The sequence below is a fragment of the Frieseomelitta varia genome, unplaced genomic scaffold (genome assembly GCF_011392965.1).
Source record: "Frieseomelitta varia isolate USP_RPSP 00005682 unplaced genomic scaffold, Fvar_1.2 scaffold_411, whole genome shotgun sequence".
In the NCBI taxonomy this organism is placed as follows: domain Eukaryota; kingdom Metazoa; phylum Arthropoda; class Insecta; order Hymenoptera; family Apidae; genus Frieseomelitta; species Frieseomelitta varia.
Genome location: NW_025110159.1, coordinates 643,435 through 667,803, shown reverse-complemented (window position 1 = coordinate 667,803; position 24,369 = coordinate 643,435). Strand labels below are relative to the sequence as shown.

At 27.3% G+C, this 24,369-nt stretch overlaps 1 protein-coding gene across 4 annotated transcripts in view; it reads right to left on the bottom strand.

Annotated features, from left to right (window-relative positions):
- Nucleotides 1–4,111: 4,111 nt before the first annotated feature.
- The window catches only part of LOC122531683 (probable G-protein coupled receptor CG31760), a 58,700-nt gene continuing 38,442 nt past the window's right edge, over nucleotides 4,112–24,369 (bottom strand). For 2 of the 4 annotated variants that reach the window (XM_043659791.1, XM_043659794.1), the window contains 13 exons: nucleotides 19,508–19,642; nucleotides 18,045–18,195; nucleotides 17,078–17,222; nucleotides 16,863–16,995; nucleotides 14,439–14,592; nucleotides 14,237–14,346; nucleotides 13,367–13,581; nucleotides 10,322–10,460; nucleotides 10,141–10,246; nucleotides 9,879–10,022; nucleotides 7,029–7,211; nucleotides 5,250–5,624; nucleotides 4,112–4,388 (listed from right to left, as the gene is read on the bottom strand). In XM_043659791.1, coding sequence (XP_043515726.1) covers nucleotides 5,271–5,624; nucleotides 7,029–7,211; nucleotides 9,879–10,022; nucleotides 10,141–10,246; nucleotides 10,322–10,460; nucleotides 13,367–13,581; nucleotides 14,237–14,346; nucleotides 14,439–14,592; nucleotides 16,863–16,995; nucleotides 17,078–17,222; nucleotides 18,045–18,195; nucleotides 19,508–19,642 — 1,969 coding nt within the window. In that variant the 3' untranslated portion in view covers nucleotides 4,112–4,388; nucleotides 5,250–5,270. The remainder of the gene's footprint in view (nucleotides 4,389–5,249; nucleotides 5,625–7,028; nucleotides 7,212–9,878; nucleotides 10,023–10,140; nucleotides 10,247–10,321; nucleotides 10,461–13,366; nucleotides 13,582–14,236; nucleotides 14,347–14,438; nucleotides 14,593–16,862; nucleotides 16,996–17,077; nucleotides 17,223–18,044; nucleotides 18,196–19,507; nucleotides 19,643–24,369) is intronic. The other 2 variants (XM_043659792.1, XM_043659793.1) reach the window with 2 other exon arrangements.

The following is a 24,369-nucleotide window of genomic DNA, read 5'->3' as shown; positions in this document are numbered from 1 at the left end:
CGCACCGTATGTGTCACTATTTTTATATGTTAACCATTCTGCTTGTAACATACTCATTTATATATTTGTATATTTTTATATAATGTTAAACTCAATCATTATACAATACCTTAAGGACCTCATTAATAAAATGAGTTTTTCGATTGCAATCCAACAACTGACAATAAATAATAACGTCAATTTTAGTTAATGACGCAGACATTGCATCTTTGCTTATTGACGAGTGAAGAAATAGATTGATGCAGAAGTTACATCATCGATCTCGAATATGTTAATAATATTTTTTCTGCGAAATGAAAAAAATTTAATTTATTTACTCTTTGTCCGTACTTTTTCATCGAGTCAAACAATTCGATTTTTTATCTTTAAAATTATTCTATTTTTTAAGCCATAACAAGTTACCAGCTATTAACACTGTTTTAATATTAGATTACTTACAGTTTACTTGCACATACAAATGTATACGACAAGTTCTGTTTCTCGAGACAAATTCGATCTGGACGATCCCTACTATCAATTTCTCCATTCCTCGGAATTTCGTACGTTCTTATCATCGAAATCGGTCTAATTGGCTTGTATCGACGCGATTATTCTTAAAGCTATTTTCCTCCGATGAATTAGTGTAGTATATATTAGGTTTTAACATATGAAATGTCCGATTAAAAATTAAAAGATTTTAATCATGTGTGAAAAAGAAGATTCTCAAAAGTACAAGTATTCGTAAAAAAAAAGAGAATTTAGAAAATTAATACAGCGAAATTGAACATTTCATGTATTACAACCTATTAAAATTTTTAAAAATTATCGAATATTAATATATAGCTACACTCCTGCTCAAAAGATTGAAGAAACCTTTGCTCTTTGCGCGAAACAGACTTTTTCATATATGTATTTTTCTGAGAAATAAGAATATTATAATTGTAACTTTGATTTTTAAATATTTGATTTAAATACAATTAATATAAACGTAAAGTTCCAATACTATAAAAATATTAAAGCTAAATATTAAAGATAAAAATATAATCTTATGAATAAAATATTTCTTTACTTGAACAAGTCCGTTCTTAACACGTTCTAACATGTCCTAAATTTTTGAGCGGCAGTGTGTGTATAACATAGTAATTTAAAATAATAACATTTTCTTTTTTAGAATTAAACAAAAGTCTTCTTTAAAATTAATCTATGAAATTTAAATTAGATAGTACGTAAATTAAAAACAAAATAGAAAAACAATTTGTCCACTGTACATGTATTATCTCAAGGTTCGAATAAAAATGTCTTGATTACGACTACTAATTTATGTGTGTCATTCAGATAAGCAAGCAAACATACAAGTTCAACAACGGTGATACATACGATAAATATCTTGGACATAAACAGTGATAAATTTCTTCTACGTAATAATATCTATCGTGAGAACTGAAATTTTCCAAAGAATGTAAAATAGTCACCGTTTAAATTGATCCATAATGCAATCTTTTTTTTCATTACGTGTTTTATTTATACATAGTTCATAAGCTGGGCAGGCTCGTGCGAATAATATTGCAACACGTTAACATGCTGTGAAATATAACGCAGAATTATTACTCGACGATCAATTGCTATACATAGCAATTTCGTTAAACAGTCAAATATATGCAGTTTTACGTGTTATTTCCAATGATAACAGATAGCACGCGATAGAGTTTGTAAAATCAGTTAATAATTGATTAATTTATTGAATTTATTAAATCGTTAGAGTAATTAAAAAGTAAAATTTGTGTTACGAATTAATATATCGACTATTATGATAGTCATCAGTGACTGGTGTTTCTAACTTTATGAATATTTTAGAATGAGCAAAATAAGATGAATATCATCGAGAAAGAGTTTAAATAGTTTAAAGAGTACAAATAGTATAACTTAGTAGTAATATAAATAAGATTATATCTTGAAATAAAAAATATGCTTTCATTGCACTCTTATTATGACATAATATTTCACAAAAATTAAATGTTCTCTCTCGTAGGCAAAAATTCACATAAATTTCGCATGGCAGTCAACGCATTGCATTTTGAGTATAGTATTTTAGCAGGTGCACTGTACGAAATACAAAATTGCCACGTACAGGCTGTGATTATAAAACATTTGCGTTACATACATTCGTATTTTAATAGTGTTCGGAGTCTTTAATGATCAGGGTCGAAATCATATATAACGCAAGTCGTTTCAGTAATTACAAATTGCGAGCTGCTTTGTGTGTCACTAGTAACAAGAACATACCTTAAATTTTATCTTATTGTCGTATAAAATGCATATATCTTTTGACGTATCTTCAAGTGAATTTTCACACTCCAATCATATAATAAAATGCTTTATGTGCTCAATACTTATCGATATTTTGTGCGATACAACGATGTTTTTATTCTGTATTTACTTTCAACTATCATATGCCTCTCGCATTTCTCTCAATTTACGTCTAATAGGATATTTTTACGAGGCGACTCGATTATTATTCGCACAGTTCCTTTACAGTGTGTACGAATAGTATCTCATATTGTAATTGGAATGAAACGAACAAAAGAATTACAAAATTGTAATCGGTACGAGTAATTGTGATTATCGTGATCTTCAATTTAGTTAGAAACGCATCTCTTTTTTTTTTTTTTTTTTATAAAAGTCAAGGTTTGGAAGTGCGTTTGTACGCTTGAAGCAATTTTTACACTCTCACATGACACACGCATGCACATACACACATCTATACATATACATGCGTAAATAGCACGCTCGCGAGTGTGTGAATATTGTCGATATATCGACAAAGCCGATAATATCATTTGCCAGATTCTGTTCCAATTTGCATTTCAAATACAAGGTTTAATTTTTTAATTAACAATATTGCTCTTAAACAACACGACATTTTATACCGAACATTTGCAATTCATCGATTCGTCATATAAGAACTCTTATCCGTCCTTATAGAACTACTTCCAAATTTATTTCAAGATTTTTGTAACTTTGGTGCGTCATGAAAATTGTCTTAATTTTAATTCGTGGCAGGAAAGTAAACAATTTAAAATATATACATACTTTGTCTTACTCAATGCATCGTGTATAGTTATAAAGAAATAAACAAGTGTCAATACATGTCATGAGTTGTATCAAATAATGGTATGTTTATTGTATGTAATTATCATTTACGCTTCTTTGTATTTTCTTATCTGTATGTTATTATAACTTGCAATAGCTGTTACACCTTAGAAATTTATATCGAGTGAATGTTTAGATAACGCTATTGATTAAAGCGGACAATTGATAATTTCAATTTTTACTCGGTATGAATTGTGATATGATTGCATTTGTTGACATAAATCCGTATGTGATTTTCACATACTCAGGTAACAGTGTCGGAAATTAAAACTACAATTAGATTACAAATGCTATACATATGTATGTAATACATGTTACAGTTTGTAATTTAAAAAAAGAAAGATTACTTTCGTAATAAATCGAAACTTTTAAAAACGCTTCCATTTATATCTTTCTTTATTCTAACAGAGAAACACATAATCGACCTTTTTGTTGACGCGAAACAAAAATACTATAATCGAATAATTATTATAAAATTATTTCATTTATGCCATCGTCTGTTGTTCTAGCTATGGAAATAACATGTACCGATATATTATATTCTGACACATTAAACATTATACGTATATTAAACAATTCTTTTCTTTTTGTTATTTTCTTAATTGTGTTTTTAAGAAACCATATATCATTCTAAAACAAAGTATATTTGTCAATATTAGAAGTAAATGTTAAAGTGAAAAATAACTAATTATTAATTCTTTGTGAGCTATTCAGATAGATCTACACAACTTATGATTTTGTTAACGTGAATCACAAAGGTGATTGTTTTGATAACAAGAAATACAATTTTCGCTCTTCTACTTCACAGGTATCTCAGGACAATATATTTACCTAAGAGTAATATTACTACAGTCGCAATTATAGTTACTGAAATAATGAGAATTTCGTTACGTTTATCGCGTAGTAACGAAATTAATAAAAATCTTGTATAACTGTACCGTTAACAACTATCTCGTCGTTATACATACAATATGCATTCTTTTCGTACAACGAGGTATCATTTGGTGGTCACATAAATAATTTACAATAAAGCTAACAAGGAGACATTGCCACCACAAGCAAATGACACGTTATACGGATTTAGTATTCACTATTTGCTGATTAGATAGTTCTTTGATTTATACAAACCATGAACGCCTTTTGTCTATTAAAGGATACCATTTAAGTTTCCTTTGCTTCTTTTGTTTTTTATCCTCCCAGTCATATTTATCTTTCATTTTTCTATTCTTCTTAGCGCTTCGCGTTTGTCATAACCATATCTAAAGATAGTAATTACATATTAAAATTCCAACAAGATTTCAACAAGTACAAATTGAAACATCTGACTTAAATAAACTTAGACGTTATTCTTATTTAGTCAGATGTTATTTGATATAATTATGCATTAGTTTATTTGAATATGAAAATGATTCTTCTTTAGATTATTTCACTATTCGTTTTTTAAACGAAATAACTTTTTATTTTATCTTTTATTTCGTATTTGAATAAATTTTTATTCAAATAATTTTTTTAAAAACAAATTTGTAATTCTTGTATACACATTAATATTATTAATAATATGGATAATTTCATTATAACTTATTATGTCACAATATTTGTTATTATAATTGATAATGATTAAATTAACTCAAATAGGAAGTTATTTGGAGATGATATATTTATTTTCTTATTTATTATGTTATCTCTAAAATAAGAATAATATTATAAATTAGTTGAAATTCATTATTTCAAATTGTTATCTTTTATTTTGTTCTAAATAAAATGTGATCGAATCTAATATAAATTATATAAGGTGCATTATGCAACACTCTTCACGATTTAACAAAATAAATATAATTCGAAAATTTAGTTAAAAGTCGCAATTTGAAGGCTTTGCCTTAAAATATGTATTATTACTTTCTATCACATTGTTAGTAAAGAAAATTTAAATAAATACAAAAAATCTTCTTTTATTCAGAATTATTAATCATTTATTTATGCCATTTATAGTGACTTTTAATACGTCCATATTGAATGATTATAATTTTGGAAATCATTTATAGTAGTATAATATATCATGTTTATCTACGCGTATCTTTAAATGGTAATAAAATATTTATAAGTAAATAAATGAATCTTACCTCTTCGCTATTCAGTACTAGTCAGACTTCTCCGCCTGTTTCAACATTCTCTTCTTGCTTTCTATCCTGCTTTTCTTTTTCTTTCTCTGCTTGTTTCTCTTTATTCTTCTCTCTTTCCATTTCTGCTTCTTTTTCTTTCGCTGTACCTTCCTTCTCCTTTTCTTTCTCTTTCTCCTTCTCATATTTTTCTTTGTACTTCTCTTTTTCCTTTTCCCTTTCCTTTTCCCGCCCTTTCTCCCGTTCTCTTTCCCTCTCAGCTTTGCGCTCTCTAAGGAATTCCATCCTACGTGCCCGATGCAAGCTTCCAGAAGGAAAAGTAGAATCTTCGACCGCGGCAGCCGCGGCCGCACTCGCACCTCGCTCCACGGCCGTCTGCTCAATAATTTACTTGACTGTATTTTTCAATATGTTCTCGATCTGCTCTATTTACATCGAGCAAAAACTAAAGTTCTTACTGTTTCTCTGAGCTACCTGATTTTTGATGATTCATTGATGGACAAAATTATAATTATAAATATAAGACTTTACACATTCGAGCTAAATTTCGTATATTTGATCCCAATGGGTACTCGTTTCTATATTTCTTATTTCTTTATTTTTATAGAAGTCACAGATTCACAAAATCACGTTAGACTCTGTAAGCATTTTTTATTTCTTAAGAGATAGAGATTTTATTCACTTTATCTATGAAACTGTTGAGCTTATTTAGATATTTGCAAAATACCTACATAAAATTGATAAATGAAAATGTAGATTTTATTTTGTATTTCCTTTAAAATTCGAAGTAACATTCATAGTCGAATAATTACTGACAGAAATTGTAAAAAGCAAAAAATAGGCTAACCAATGTCAATTTTTTTCAACTAATATCAATTTATATTCATATTTTTTTCTCTAATTTTCCCGTTAATCATATGAATTTGAGATTTTGTTGTCTGTAGATAGCATGCATATGTCTATATACAAGATGTATAAAGTTTTTCTTTTAAATATACGAAATTTACAAAAATATAAAATGCCATAATTTTGTCCGCTAGTGTTCACGTAATTCAGATTTGAGTATCCAGATTTGAGAACACTTATTTAATCTTGATTTGAATATCTGAATATATCGGAATATGTTGAAGCTTACTCAATTTAAACTTGGACACTCAATGAGCGCGTTCTGTTTGAATATCTAAGTACTCAAAATATTCAATATAACTCGAATGTAACTTCAATAATTTGTTTTCCTTTATTAATTATTTGATTATAGTATTTGTTAGATATTTCCTTTATTAATTATTTGATTAAAGTATTTGTTAAATATTTGAAATTGGATTAGAAAAACCGATATATATTATATCATATTATATAAAAATACAATTAAAACATGATTATATTATATTATAAATTTTTTTCACCTTAAGCATAATTCAGATGTTTGAAATAATGCGCTTTTATATTTTTGAATCGAAGGTTAATAAGTTGCATTTATTATTGCATTAACAATAAATTTAATGTAAATACATAACGATATATACAATATAATTTAATGAATTAATAAATTACGTTTTGTTTGAAATAAGTTACGTTTCGTTTGAATATATAAAAAGTTTTACATTCGAGTAAGAAATTTGAATATTCAGTTTGGATACACGAGTACTTACATTCAAGTTAAATTTGAATCGAAACGAAGTTTGGGTCATAACAAGTACTCTAAAGACTATTAGGTAATCCTGTTAGTAAGAGCTCTAATAGAAACACGCCTCGAATGAATAAGACGAGTTAGGTACATACTTTCAATATAAAACTGGCTGTCGAACTTTTGGCAATGGGACTCTGTGCCGAGGACGGATGACTGTGACTATGCCCATGAGTAGTGAAATATCCACCTGCTTTCGGTTTTATGTGACGATTGTACATTTCCATATGTACGATTTTCATAAATTCTATTTGCGCTGCTAATTTTTGAATTTCTTCCTGTAATTAATGGTAATGATTAATATTTTTAGCGTAAAATAGAGTTTTTTATGACTTGGGAAATAAGCTTCAAATCTCGTTTTCGTATATATTAGCATACATTGCTGGCAGTAAAAGATTTATTTCCTCCTAATCCCAATTATTATAAGAAACAAATATAATTATATATATATATATATATATATATATATATATATATATAATGTCATATAATATACGAGATGTCCTATTTAAAGTGAGTCATGTAACTATTTCTTAAACTATTCGTTATAGAAAGAAATGTTTCAAATAAAATTTACAATGTTTTGAAGGAAACATCTTATAATGACCATTTTATTTAGGTGAACATGCCTCCGAGATTTCAGGGTGATCTTCATTTTTTTAAATTTTTACTCGAACATGTAGACCGTTTCATGATGAATTTATCGATTTAAATATATAGTGCCCTCGTCCGCTTTTGGTTCCACAGTCGGGACCAAAAGCGGACGCTTAAGAGGAGTTGTGTGTTCTGCGAATTGGCATCGAAAGAAAGAGTGAAGATGGACGTTAACTGTTATACCGATACCAGGCACATACGGCGATTTTCAGTATTGTTTACTAAATTATTAAAGATTGTAAAGAAATTTAACGTTTTAATAATTTAACATTCAAAGTTAAAGGAATTTAACTTCTTTTAAAATTGAATATATTTAAACCATTTTAAACCTAATACATATATACTTTTAAACTAAATAAGACAATAAATTATAATAAAGCAATAATTATCAAATGATTTTAATTAATCTAAATTTCTTGAAAATTTATTGAAATTCCTATAAAAGTATGTAGTTGTTAACACTAGATCTACTCATACTTGCTATATCTAGGAAAGTCTTATCGTGACCAGTCAAAATGACTAGTTCTTAAAAAATATATATATTTTTTACACTTTGTTGAAGTCAGTCACGACAAGATTGTATAGATGTAATAAATGAAACATGGGCCACTATGACTGCTGCGAATATATTCAATTCCTGAAGTAATAGTAGAGTAAATTACCTCCTTAATCAAGAAACAGTTAAAAAATTAAAAAAAACTTGACGCATTTTGTCACTTTTTCAACAGAAACTGCTCCGTGTGATGTAGCATGTGAAACAATTTCTGATGAAAAAGAGTGGATCAATGAATGGAGTGGAGAAGCAGAATGAATTAGAGAAGATGCTACCAAAAAGACAGATGCAGAAAACTTTTCTCATTCGCAGCTTTCTGTGAATCCAATAGAAGCAGAAGAAACTGACAAATTGTTACATTATCTACGAAAAATTATTGCAACAGAACCAGGAATTGCAAATCATGCAAAATCTATAATAGATTATTACAACTTAAAATAATTTTTATTTGCTCTTTTTATTATTATTTTTTTCTGTAATATTTCTACCATTATTTATTCTTATTATTTAATGTATAATTTAGTATAATTATTAATGTAATATTAATATTAAGGAAATATTCAATTCGTAATACTTATGAAAATGAAGCAATTACTTAAGCAAGGACTACTGTACTTACTTTTTTAAATAAAATTTGCCTAACTTTGATGGATGTATCTAAAACAATCATAATGTGCCGAAATATTGGTATCATATATCATTTATTTTGTGTTGTGCGAGTATGTCACGCGGCCGCACGGTAAGATAGCGTAGAGTGGGGATATTCCCAATTCTAAAAATTGGTGGAGATGAGAGACGGACGCTTACGAAGTCAAAAGTGTGGTCACTTTTAAGGGCACTACTATATTTGGCGTTTCAAGATCATTGAAGGACATTTATTGCCGTTAAAAGACCATTCAATGAATATTATTCAAAATACCTTCACAATACAATCAAAAATCATCGAAATTGGGGGAGTAGTCAATCTACACATTCACCCAATTGTCTTCGCTACTGTGCGTATTATGACAAAAGAATAACGAGTTAAAGGGACACAGGTAATGAGTTTCGAATTTCTTGATAAAAGTATAGTTGCCAAAATCTGAAAGGTTCATCTCACATGGTTGCCATATTTCTGTTACTGTTCTGTCCGTCAATTCGATGATGGTTAAACTAGTGAAATAGGCGATTTAGAGGATTTTTCGTACGTCTCCAAATCTTCTCAATTAAAATTATCCGAATATGTAGTAAATTGAATAAAAATTAGAAAAAAACATTTCTGACCGTGTAAATTAATATTGTACGCTAAAAGTCCGCATAAATGGAAGAATTATTATATTACTATCATATCGCTTATAAATTTCATTGGTAACACCAAATAAAAATCTCAAATGATTTATTCATAATAATTATTAGTTCTCAAATTTTAAATTAAAGTAAGTAATTAGAATCTTTTTCTTTTGCAAATAAAATTCTGGCTATAGAGAGTTAAAACATTCCGTTATTTTAAAAATAAATAACGGAATGAAAAGTTTAGGCTTCTAAAAAAATGGTAAAATAATAAGATATTCTTGAAGAATATTACTGTACTATATTAATATTATTATAAATAAATTCTCGTTGATGATCATTGTGCTTAATTATAAATATAAAAATATAAAATAAAAAATATAAATAATATATAAATGAAATAAATAAATGAATAAATATAATATATAAATGAATAAATATAAAAATCATGTGACCTAGAATAATATACCTTCAGTTCCTCGTTTTCCTGATGTAAATCAGTCGCTTCTTCGGATACAAGGCCGATCCCGTTTAATGAGAAACTCGCTGTAACACCACGGGCTCTAGCACGACTATCCCATTGATCACCTTGACCTCGTAAAACTCGAAGCACCTATAGTTAAATAACGTTTATTACTGATCAATTAAATGATGCTTGTTGAATTGTTTCAAAACTCAATATATTATTTTACCTTATAGGGAAAAGAGTGATAAAAAAATAATTAGATTACCTTGGGTCCAAATACAAGAAATATGGTGACAGAAGTAGACAGCTGTGTACGTAAGAAACCTAATAAATACTTGATATCTGGGCCAGCATGAGGAAAAATGAAAAGACTGCAAAAAGTCACAAAATTTAAATTTTAAGTTATAGTAATGTTGGGAACAAATAGTAAAGATGAAAAATCATACTGAATAGCGATCATGGTTATATTCACAGCTGCTATATTGTAAATAGCGTAGCTTATTAAACGGGCCTCGTTAAAGAGACTTTCTGCGTTGCGAACGTTGTAACACACTTTAATACCCCATGCAAGAAACATAATTTCCCCTGAAAAAAGAAAGATATCTTATGTATATTTTACAACGATGTCTTATAATATATTTTTATTGATGTAGCATCAGAAATTTTTAATGGATTTAACAATGACTCATAATTTGTAAAAATTATTTATTTAATCCCAGCCAATATTGACAATGAGTCACTTTGATATTATACACAGTGTTCCGTATTGTAATATTCAAATTTTCTGTGTTTTACAGATAATATAAGAAAAATATATTACTAAAATATCATATAGCAAAAAGTTCATAAATATTTAATTTGTGACGAATATAAAAATGTAATCAAAATATGAAACGTGACAAATACGTAATTTTAACCACAAATCGAAATTAACATTCTTTTTTTTTAAATTCTGTTACGAAGTTATACATTTTGTATAATATTTGTTTTGTAAAATATTTGTTTTCGTAGAATTTTTATTTAAAAAAGTGTTACATTTAGGAATACTTTTGAATAGTGTTCTCATGGAGCAAATATTTTAGAATCTGAATAATAAAAGTTTCATGGAAACAAGTTATTTTAGAATATTTAATTAAAAATCCATTTTTATATTCAAGTACTATTCACTGAATAATATTCAATGTCAGGATTTACTATAAATATTGAGAACTTTTTAAATATTGATGAACAAATTATCTGTTTATTCCTTCCACAGGAAAATAAAACTAAAAATTTTTATTTTTATATTTGATAAGTTCTTCTTCTTCTTTTATTTTTCTTTAATGTCATATCGACAGTAAGGTCATTAGCGACGACGGTGCCATTAGATATGTGTGTAGTAGTTTATGTTTTTGAGATATTTTCATACTCTTTGTATGTCATTTTGAGAAATCAGATTTATGTTTGCGTTGATTCCGTATTTCTGTCTTTGGGTTTCTGTGGTGTGGTATTCGTGCAGTATGTGAGTTATTGTTAATGAATGGTTATTGCAATGAGTGCAGGGTGGTATAGTTTTTTTGATTTTGTGTTCATGTGTCAGCTTGGTACGACCGGTTCTTAGGCGTGTGATAATTATTCCTTCTTTCCTATTGTTAAAGTTTGGTGTTTGCTGGTGAAAGTCTTGGATACTTTTGTGTAGTTGGGTGCTTTTAGTTGTTTTCCATGTATTGTTCCATTCATTTTTTGCTACTTTTTTGCAATGGATTATTTGGTCGTCGCAGGGGATTGGAAGATGGTTGCGATTGTTAGTAAGTGAGGGAACTGTGGCTTCTTTCGCTGCTGCGTCGGCTTTTTCATTTCCTTCTATTTCTTGATGAGCTGGAATTCAGATGACTGTGGCGTTTGTGTTAGTTGTGGTTTAGTTCTTGGATGGTGGATATTGTTGGTTTTCTTGATCATATGATTTCGTTAGGGTTTTTGTAACGCTCATGGAGTCGGTGTATATAACGATCTGCGCTTCGTTATTTGAGTGTGCATATTTAATGGCTTCCAGGATAGCATAAGTTTCGGCTGTGAAGATGGATAATAATGAGGGGAGATTTTGTGTTATTTTGGCTTTATCTGTAATGATGGCGTATCCAGCTCCAGAGTTCGTTTTACCCGTCAGTGTAAATTTTATAGGAAGGATTATTTGGAGATTTTTAGTGCGTATTTAAGAGTTAGGAACTTCCTTCTGGATTTAAGTACCATTTCTTTGGCTTCGAATAGTAGGCTGTTTATGGGGCATGTTCGGTATGTATCTGTGGCTAGTCTAAGAGCTGTGTGGGAGATTGGATATTCTATTATTCTTTTGGTGGAGCTTTTGGCTGAGTTATAAACGGTAGAGCCGTAATCTAGTTTGGATCTAATTAACGCTCTGTATGTTTCTAGAAGAGTGTCTTTGTCCACTCTCCAGTTATTATTGGAAAGGGTAATGTTAAGTTTTTTTATACAGGACTCTTTTAAGGTTTTTGGCGCCCAAGATTTTTTGTCGAAAATAAAGCTTAATATTTTGATGGTGTCAGTGATCTTTATTTCAAGATTACTTAGATATAGTTTAACTGGGGGACTGAGTTTGGTTTTCCTAGTAAATAAGATGCCTTGGGTTTTTTTTTTGGGAGAAAATTTTAAGCCCGTTATTTTTGACCAGTCCTGAAGGGTATTGATGGCTGTTTGTAAATGTTTGTTAATGGAGCTTATATTTTTCCCGCTACATGTGATTGTTACGATAAGTTCTATTCTATATGAAACTATTATTTTTAAAAACATTTACTTATCTGTTCTTATCGAGACTTGTAATGTAAAAACATTTTTCGAAAAAGTTCTACGATTGGAATCTAGATTCCATTTTTTCACCCGATTTTAACACAAGGTAAAATATAATATATATGGCACATTATTACTTTTTACGTCTTTAGATTTCTACTTGTGGGAAAGAAAAAGATTTTAACAAAGAAACATTCCCACAAGATGAATTATTGCTAAAAATCAAAAAAATTCGACAAAGTCAACATAAAATTCGAATCACAATAAATTCAAAATGTACACATAAAAGAATATAGTTTCATGTTTCATATTTTTGTTATAATTTTTTAACGAAGCATTTATGGACTTTTGCTACATAATATTTTAATTTTGTTCTTAGTTACAGAACATACTGGCAAAGTTTAAACATCAAAATGCGCGACTCTATATAATGCGAAATAACATAATATATTCTTGTAATACTGATACTTAATTAAATATTAATATTTTTAATTTAATACTAAATTAAATATTAATATTTTTGCCAAACGTTGATATTTAAAACTAGTTATTGTTTGAGTAGATATAAAATTTCTGTATGTCTATTGATAAATGTGTTTTATTAAAAATACTAAATGAAATATTTTCTTTTAGACTTTTAAAAACCAAAACATCAGTTTATGTTTTTTTATAATATGTTTCTAATGTGTTTCAAGATTTGTTATTACCGATTGCTAAACTATGGTCCCACCAGTTGAAAGAGCATTGGTAGAATTTCAGACCATAATTGTCAGCTATTACTTCAGCATATGGCGGTGCACTCAAAGTCCACGTACCAAGATAAATTAACATTACTAACAATATTGGAAACATCCACTGCAGCAGTTGTTTGTCCGTAAGTTTTACCTTATGCGCGCTTTTCACACGGTATGTGAGAGAAACTCTGTGAAAAAAAATATAGTTCAAATTTTATTTTAATATATATATTTCTTTTGTATATTTTAAGAATTAAAATATTAACTATAATAAAATTGAAATATCTAAAGTATAACGATTATATATTTTTAAAATTATTAGTTATATCAAAAAGCGTTGTTTGTACAATGTTATTTGTACTCAAATAATATAAGATACATTTAATATATTTATATATTAATACAAATAATATTAATAATAATACAAATAATTAGAATTTAACATATAATGTTATGCATTAATTATAATATTTTACAATGAAGGTAATATATGTATGTAATAATCTATGTTCATTGAACTAAATAATTTACTCGTTGTTTAAGAAAGATTAATTATTAAATTGCAACAAAATTAATTTTTATATTTATTCGTATAATTAAGATATGAAGCCATAAATATAAAACATCAAAAAAAAAAAAAAGGAAAAGAAATAAGAAGTACAAGAAAGAATAAAAAATTAAGTATAGAAAAAAGGTAAAGAATTAAATTAATATTCACAAAATAACAAGGAAATTAGCCTGGTTTCTAAAACCAGTAAACATTATTATTTTATCTAATTATATATTCCAATAAGTTTGATAAATAACGTTTATAATAATAATTACGAAGTTTGTATTATTTACCTCCAAGTTTTCATCAACAATGCAGTATAAGAAATACAAAAACCGAGATGTCTCGTCCATTTCGTAGCGATGCACGAGTACATATCCAAAACGGGAAATATTGCGGCCATCTAAAGAATATTAAAATTACCATACAAAAGAATATTAAAATTACCAAATACAAATATTATGTTAATACGCAGTTACAAAATTGTGTGCGTACTTCGAGATACATAATAGCACAACCCAAAAGCGTAATGGACAAAAATATCGGCGAAGCGACCTTGAACACTTTAAGCTTACGCTGTTGATACATATAGACCACTAGGATAATAGTACCAAATACACAGAAAATAGAGACCGATAGAAGAGAGATTCTGAAAACAGACATTTTATTAACTGACAAATCAATATTTCGCAGAGTTGCAAAATTTATTCAATTTGTCTAAAAATTTGACAATTTTAATAGATAAAGTATATAATATGAAAATACATTTTAACCTGCATCTGCTCCGTACTTTTCGAACTTAATTTGTTCTTTGGTATCAAATTGACATCACGGTTGATATAATGAAAAGATAAATAATTAAATTTATAAATTCCTTTATTAACTATAAATAAATTAAGTTTCTATTTAATCACATATAAGATCCACAATAATCCTACTCCCATGTACATGTGTTTGATTTTATATCCATATTATCTTCTCTAGGTTTGTCTAATATTACGACCATTTGTTTACTTATTACAGTATCTATGCATCTTCTTGTTCATTTTTTTTTTTTTTTTCTTTTTGAGGAACACATGTTCAAAACTATAGATGTTTATATGCATCTTCGGAAAGATGATATATCGAATGCATGATAATTATACTACAATGTACTGCTGCTGAGTATTTTGAAAATGTGTGCTGAAAAGATGGTAATCGTGACGTTATGGGTTCAACAAAAATATTTAATTCCCTTTGTCTGGTCTTGTGTTATGTGCACAATTTTCAATAGTAGATGTAATCATTTGGTCAATGCGTGTCGATTTGCATATCGTTTGATTTTGTATATACGTCTGTTAAATATTTGATAAACTAGCCTGTTACAGTTATGTTATATATTTTTCTAGCGCCCAACAATATCAGCAGTTCTGGTAGAATATTTTTTTATGAAAAATGTGAAAAATATGTGTTACATTTGAAAAATAGATGTCACAAAGTTTCGTATTTTTCGTATCAAATTGAGATACAAGAGACAGATGAAGGTTAATTTACGTATTTAAAAGGATTCATTCTAAGTGGCTAATTTATTTTTAAGCGAGTATTATAGATTAAAAGTTTTGAAATTTCGTGTACCTATTTGATCATATTTCTAGAATTTCGTGTATCTATTGATTTATATTTCAAGATGATATAATGTAATTTTTGTATAATTATTTAAATTACTGCATGTTTTCCACGGTATATCATTTTTAATAATTACCTTGATTGGTATTGTACTCATCTAAAAGAAAGAAATAAAAAATGAATTTAATCTATATAAAAGTATATCTTATAAACTAGAACTGTTAATATCGACAATAATTATTTTATTGCTTAAAAACGTTATATTTTATAAATTTTGGTTTTGTGAGACTATCATTTTGTCAGAGAAAATTTGTTTAGCTTCATTCTAATTTACAAAATGATAATTTACAAAAGACCACTTCGATTTTTTCTCTTCAGGTGAATACAACAATGTAAATCATGATAGTCAAAAGTAATAAATTGTGGAAAATATACAATAATTGCAATAATAACAAAATAATAAGGTAATTATATAAAAATTACATTTTGTTTGTATACCAAATAGATGTACAAAATTTCAAACTTCTATAATATGAGGGACAGACAAAAAGTAAGTTTCATTCCTATTAAACATAATGAATTACTTTTTTTTTAAAGTAATTGTTTATTTATTTCACTGTTTCAGCTATTTTTCTATATAGCCCTTCAATGAAAAAATTCCGTCCAACTTGCAATATCCATTCTTGAGTCGCATGTTCCATTTCTTCGTCTGAATAATACTGTCCTGCAAGCTTTGTTTTTATCGTTCAAGCACATGGGAATCGCAAGGTGACAGGCTCGGAAGGTGTTATTACTTTCCACTTAAATTTTTGCAACAGGTCTTTTGTAAATCGTGTCGACCTTCTCGGTAATTATTTTCAATATCCGTACGCCCATTTTCGAATGAAATGCTATATTTCCCAATAACTTGACTGGAATATCTTATTCTAACCATAAACATCACGATAAATTTCAATTCTTTTACCCATAAAAAAACGAATGATAGCACAGATCTCCAATTTGGACTTCTATTATACACGCTATGTTAAATGATTGATGACAAATAACAAGCAGTTGCAACGGCAAAACCGTTGACAATTTCAGAGTAGAAGTATTAAACATTGTTTTTACCAAGTTACATCGAAATGTCTTTGATAGTTACAAGCGAGTGAAGTTTACTTTCTGACTGCCCCTCGTAAAGTGACAATTTTCTCAATAAGTTATTTAAAATCGACGGCTCTAAATGGGGAGACTCCCTTGAGAATAAGTTAATAATTTAAAAAATTTCTTAAATAAGAAGAAAGAAAAAAATAAAAGTTTGTACTGTATTCATACCGGAAGGGCCAATTGTAGGTGGCTAGACAGGGTTCAGGTCCCTTACACTTGGCACATCCCGGTGCACAACGTAAACAGCGAAACACCGTTACGTACGAATCGCTTATGTTCTCTTGCATTTCCTTCCACGCAGCTATGAATTTACATTTCAGTTAAGCTAAAAGTCTTGTTAATCATGCATTTTGTATGAAGCGAGATTCAAATTATCTACTAACCCTCGACGAGAATTCCATCAAAAACAGATTGATATTGGTTCTTGCTGTAATAACCTTTCCGACATTTGCATACATATGCACCTTTCGCCCAACCAGCACCGACACCGTTTTGATTTATACGATTATTTGGAGTTTGATATTCACACTGAAAATCACACGTTAGTTATAGAAAAATCTTTAAACTTCAGCAACTTTAAATCACATTTAAATTATCTCTTAATTGGTATCATTGAGTATCAATGAAGAACAAGCGAGGGAGAGAGAGAGAGAGAATAAAAATCTACGAATTACTTAATTTTGGAATTTTTCATTTAATTGAATTTTTCTACCTCTGGAATTCATTTAACTGAATTTTTCTATCTCTGGAATTCTAAATTTTAGTAATCTAAAATAAATTACTGTAATCGCCATTGAGGATTAAAGTAGGTTCTATGATTATTTTAGTAATGTAATATATATTAGCTCATTATTATTACCAAAGACCAAAATTGTGTTATTAAATTTTATTCTTTAATACTGAGGCTGAAAAGAAATTTCGAGAATTCGCTGAATCATTTTGTCATTAAAGATACTATAATTTAATTTACATTTTTTAATTCATTTTATTTATTATGATTTCGTTCGTCTTTTTGAAATAAAGTTTAATTTCAGATAGTAGATCAGTAGATTTATGTTCGGATGAATATCATAATCAATAGAAACAATATAAATCCAAATATATTTTTATCTCTTATATTACTACTTCGTTATTTTACAACTTTTTGCTTTTATTACTCTAGTATATTATATATATGTGTAGGTATATATGTGTAGTTCCTGTTCAGATCATCAATTTTGGTAGTAAATGTATGAAAATTTCTACCATAACATCTTTAATTACATGATGATGAATGAAGCAAGCTTGGTAATGATAGCAAATGTAGGAAATTTTACAAAAATGCTAGTTAGATATGTAGAGAACAATTACCTGCGTTGTGTCGGTATGACATTTGTGCGTGCCTTTAAAAGATGCTATTTGATTACTTAGAAGTTCGTTCTCATTATTTAACGACGATGCGTCACATTGATTTATTTCTAGCCCGCTGATATCGATATCTACGCTTAAGAATTCTCGAACCCTTAAACAAGATACAATTCCATTAACATTTGTCGACATAGTTATTTTATTTATTCAGATCGACTTGAAAAACTGCCGATAGAAAATAATTGTGTTATTAAGAATTTTAAATAAAATATTCGCGACGTTAAATCATACATTATATTATAATGCATATTCTTGTTAATTATCAATTGCTATACAATTATACAATTAATAAATTTGCAATTAGCGTATGATGGTAATATACATATTCATTTAAAATAAATTTTTAGAAATGAATGTTGATTATAAGTTACAATTTAAATATGGAGGTGTATTTGAAATTAATTAATTTATGATAAAAACAGAGATTAAAGTTTACAAGTTTAATTCTAACTAATTAATAATTTAATTTTAATAATAGTCACTTAATTCTGCCATCTTAACTTATATCATATTATTATACCATATTAAGTCTTGTCATATTATACAATATTATGTTATATTATGCCATATTAAACAATATTACACTGTACTATACATATTATATTCAAAACTCATTTTTATTACATAAAAAAATGTTTCAAGCAAAAGTTATATGATATTAATGAGATTATACAATGTAATAATTAATTATTTGTCTTTTTTGTCTTGTCTTTTCTTAAAAAAGAATAACTTCTCAAACTAAGAATACCTTCAATTTTTTGTACCTTACCTTTCAAATGTAATTTCTTAATTCTAAAGAAATAATAAAAAATTATAATTAATTAGTTCTGCAGGCATGACCTTCTTAATATTATATTTATATCATTTTCTTGCAACGAAAGTGACACAACTCAAAAATCATAATTTTTCGAATTATTATAAAAATATTGCAGAGATAATACTTTATCAATTATAAAAATCTTATTTATTTTTTTTTATCTTCATAATTTGATCGATAAGAAGAAATTATTCTATCTTATTATGAATTTTGTTTTGATTATCACTGTGAGCAAATGGAATTGATAAGAAGTGTATTATTTTGAATTGCGCTGTTTCTTTAATTGACAAATAATAAACAGAATACTACCAAATCTGATGATGTTCAAAACCAGATTTTCGCTTCTCCTAAAACACACATTTTTTTCGAATAGTGTCATTTTAGTCGCAAAGGAATGATACGATAAATGATTTACAAGTAATTCGAGATGGTGAAATTAAGTGATACATTCTGTGTATGGTAATAATAAAATTTTCAGTTAAATTAAATAATTCAATTTAAAGGCAAATAAGAATTTCTAATGAAATGAAATTTTACAAAAAATTCATGTATCTTATAGATTAAAAATTAAGATGTGATTAATACGAACCCATGACGAGCATCTGACGGCCGTATGTTAACACTGTACGAAATCAACCAGCGATGACTTTTGCAGGAGAAATACGGGATGGTCCACCAACCCCTGTAGGATTCAATCGGCGGTGACTGCATGAATTTCGGTGACCTGGGATAACACGCAAACGCCACAAACCGCCATAGAAACTTCGATCTTTTTACGCACACGTATTTTGTGCAACGATCCAATTATTGTACATCTTACTTTTTTCTCATTTTGTAATCCTGGCACTTCACGGTCATCCGGTATATACAAACATTAAACTACGATCTAATTTCGAATTTATTGTCTGAATGTGTCAATTGGAATTAAATTTTCAACAATTTTTTCGTTTTTAAATTCTTAATCGTATTTAGTTCCCTGCTTATTAATTGATTATCAACTATTAATTATTGTTATATACTTATATTTTATTCAATAAATTAACTTCTTTAAAGTACAGGAATAATGTCATTAACCCTTTGAGTCACAATCGAGTTATATTGATTGAACATTAGGAATTATGGTTTCGGTTTGAAAGAAAAAGCAAATTTATAGTCCTATGGAATGTAAATTTAGATTTTCAATTTTAAATCATTAAACTGAAGATTAACAAACACAAATTTTAAATCATTAAACTGAAGATTAACAAATACAAATTATACAAAATGCTTTCAATGTTTTATGTTTAACACGATGTAATATATCATATTAACTAATATTTACTGAAAACTGAGAAGAAAATCGTAAAACAAAGGATTAATGTCATCTTTTTAAAATTGTTCTTCAATTTCAATTTTGAAATTTTCCCACAATAATTCATTTGATTTGTTTGAGTGAACTACTACGTCTACCTAAATGTTTTTGAAGATATGAAAAAGTTTTTTTAAACAAAAATCATTGAGTACAGAAGAGGGTATATACGATCTAATTTCGAATGTATTATCTGACCATAATATGGTAGTAATAATTTTTTTGTTGAGAGATTTCGAAGATTTCAAGATCACTCCCACTTTTTAAAATGGAATGGTATATTTTTTAATTCATTAATCGATAGCTTAATATTCTCTACAGAAAAAAATACTTATGTATGTCAAAAAATTATTATTTTGATAGACATTTTATTATAAAATATTTATTATATTAAAAAATCTATCTATAACAAGAACATACTGAGAATGCTACTTTCGCCTTTTTTCTTCTTTTATACGATAGATTTTGCAGAATTTATATTTCTCTCTCTTTCTTAAATTAATAATTTTTTGACGCACATAAGTTAATATTTTTTGAGGTAGATGTAATATTCTTTGAGGTAGATGTAAGTAGCTGGTTCACCTAGTATATTCTGCAAATAAATACAGGTGTTGGTGTTTTTAATATGTGCCCATGTGTGACGATTTTTCAATTTAGATACGATAGTTTATTGGATCCTTGATAATTTATGTCAGGCATTGAAATTAACGGATTCTTTTTGTTTTTAAAAAAATTCTGTTCGAACTTATCTATTTCGTTTAAAAAAATATCTATTATTTTTCGTGGAATTTTTGAGTGTGTTCTTACGGAACAAATATTTTAGAATCTGAATAATAAAAACAAGTTATTTTAGAATATTTAATTTAAAAATTCAAGTACTATTCATTGAATAGTATGTATTCAGTATCAGTATTTAGAATATTGAGAATTTTTTTAATATTGATGAACAAATTATCTGTTCTTTTCACAGAAAAGTAAAAATTTTCATTTTTATATTTATTCTATTCTATATGAAATTTTTATTTTTGAGAACATTTATTTATCTGTTCTCATCGGAACCTAATGCAAAAACATTTTTCGAAAAAGTTTTACGATGTTTACCATGTTTCAAATAGAATCTATTTAAAAGTTCTTTAAGTTTTTCGATTTCTAGTTCATACTGATCTTTAATTATTTGCAAGCAATTATTTAAATTATTATAATTTGGAATTAAAATAAGAAATTCATTTATAAAATAATACTTATTATAATAATTATAATAATAATACCTATAATAATAACTATATTATATTATAATATCATATAATAATTTATTAATTAATACGTTCTATGGACATAAGAAGAAAATGTTAACAAAAGTTCATGTTGAGGAAAATGAAATTAATTAATATTCTTTAAAGGATTAGCATTTTATTCACAATCGCTTTTCTTTGTACAACCAATTTGTGTTTTTGGTATTGAAACAACACTATTATCATCGTTTGAAGTATCATTCTGTATTATTATTTTGTGCACATTGTGTTAACTAATACATGTTCTTGGCTATATTTTACTATACATAATTGTATTGTTTTACTGCATAACTGTGGAAAGAAGGTAACTATGAATAAAATATATAAAAAAATGTTACTATAAATTGTGTACAAAAGTACCGTGTAAAATGAGACTAAGGTGTGTGTACTTACATAAATTTTTTTTTCATTTTTTTATTTTAGAATATACCGACAAAGTTTGACCGAAAACAATGTTCAACGAAAAATAATTATATTTAATAACATAATAGTTTCCATATTTTCAATATTCACAGAATATGAATATATTTAAAAAAAAATTCTACAGGTTATATATTATGCTTATGATGTAAAATATCATTAAGCGCTGTTCTTAAAAATATACACTTTTTCATTCGTGCTGTGAATGTATATTTTTATTCTTTCGTAGAATTATGCATATGGTTATCTACAATTCTTCAAAATCATCTGGACTATGCGAAATATTGATTACAATAGCAAACACGAACGCAAAAAACTCCTATCTGTGAATTTAAAAATTCATGAACACAAGATTTGAAAATTTTATTTCTAAATAGTCTATGTGTTTCGGATTCGATGTTTTAAATTCTATTGGCGATGTAACAAAATACTTTCTACATAATTACTGTTGAATATCTTTGGATACGCGAAAAAGCTTCGCCAGGTGATTTATGAAAGATGATAGAATGGGAATGCTCTCTGTAGGAAGTCCTCTATAAATAGAAATCATCACGTGTATAATGAATGTGTGAAGAATGAATCATATACCATTCTCCAATCCTCATTTCCGTTTTAAGCGATAAGTTTGATCACGATGTGAACTTTTAATCTTTTCAGTCTTTTCTTTTACTTTCAATTTTACTTAAATGATTTAATTCTGAGATATTTCTCTTATTTTAGAAAAGAATAAACTGCTTTTAGAAAATTTCAAAATAATTCCAGAATAAAAACTGGATTAACAGTCGCACGCTTAAATTTAATAAATTAGATTATATTATGCCATTGTTTATGATAATTATTTAGTAAGGATGCTATCCAAAATATCATACCACTGAAATTTCGACTAAACACAATGTTATTTTAATTAGAAGAACCGGTCTTTGATCTCTTGCTTTTTTTCTACCTGTCGCTTTTTTTACATCTATTTTGTAATATAATTTGTAAACTCGTGATTTTTCTGTTTGCGGAATAACTTAGGCTAGGATATTATACGTATGAAAACACTCTATGCACAAATCATTATAATTAAAAATTATGATAATTAAAATAAATAAATTTATACAATCATGCTTCTGTTTAAATAGAAATCAGAATAGAAATTAATTTTGAAATCCGTCATATTGACAGGTCTGATTGTGTCAGTGTTAATAATTTCACTGATCCGAACTCATTCAGATTAAAAGAGTTAAGTGTAGCCATATTTTATGTGATCTATATTTATAAGGTGTAATACATTTATTTATGTATATTATCTATAATAAAATTTCGAGAAAACTTTTTAGTGAATATGTTGACCAAGGTAGTAATATGTTATTGAAACTTAACATTTATTTGCTAATAGAAAAGATACCTTTCTGTAGATATACATATACAATTCATTAGGACTGAAAGAATTAAAAGAACAGGACTTCTACCATATTGCGTTTAGAACGAACAATTAAATTAAACGAATGTTCATATAATAAATGAACACAAATTTGGTTTAAGTCGAGAGGAAACAAGTATTCATTTGTTGATCTACAGCGTAAGAAGCATCACTTTAATCAAAGAGATTTGTCCAGAACGTGATAAAAGTAAAATCACTTAGGTGGAATTATTCATATATCTTCGAAATCACTTTTTAAAAATTTTCGATAAAATGTTCTTCATGTTATATAGAAGTTTATTGCTATTGTTTTTGTGTAAAGTTATAGACAACATTTACTTGTATAATTTTTATATAACTTTCGATAAACAACTTTATAATCTTGTTATTTTCAATATTTTTCTCAAGATAAAAATTGTTTTATTGATAATTATTATGTACGATATTATTATCTACGATATATATTATACAAAAGAAAGAAAATCTATGTAAATAAAAATGTTTATTCATAATTGCGTCGGCAATAAATGTTTTATATTATTATATTCAATATATTATTCAATATATTATTTCAATGGTTAGTTTGACGATACCAGCTATTAATACCTCAGCGTCGTATATGTAATAAAAAGCCTTTAACGATATACCGATAGCATATTGATTATCGTAGACTTCTGTTTTAACGTTCCCCTTCAAAATGAAGACCCTTGAATACAATACACATAATATCTTTAATGAATAAATGATATAAAACAAAGTAAAATTAGATGAATGAAATGTAGCATAGTAAAATTATCAACAACTTTCACTAGTTATATATTAAAAAAATATAGCTTTCACTAGTTATATATTAAATGGTAATATATTTACATTACTTGCTCACTTGTATATATGAACATAGAAACAAATGAGACTAAGAGAATCAAATTATCTTTTAAAATTTTTTTAACAAAAGCGAAGAAAATTTCACTGAAAAGAATACAAAT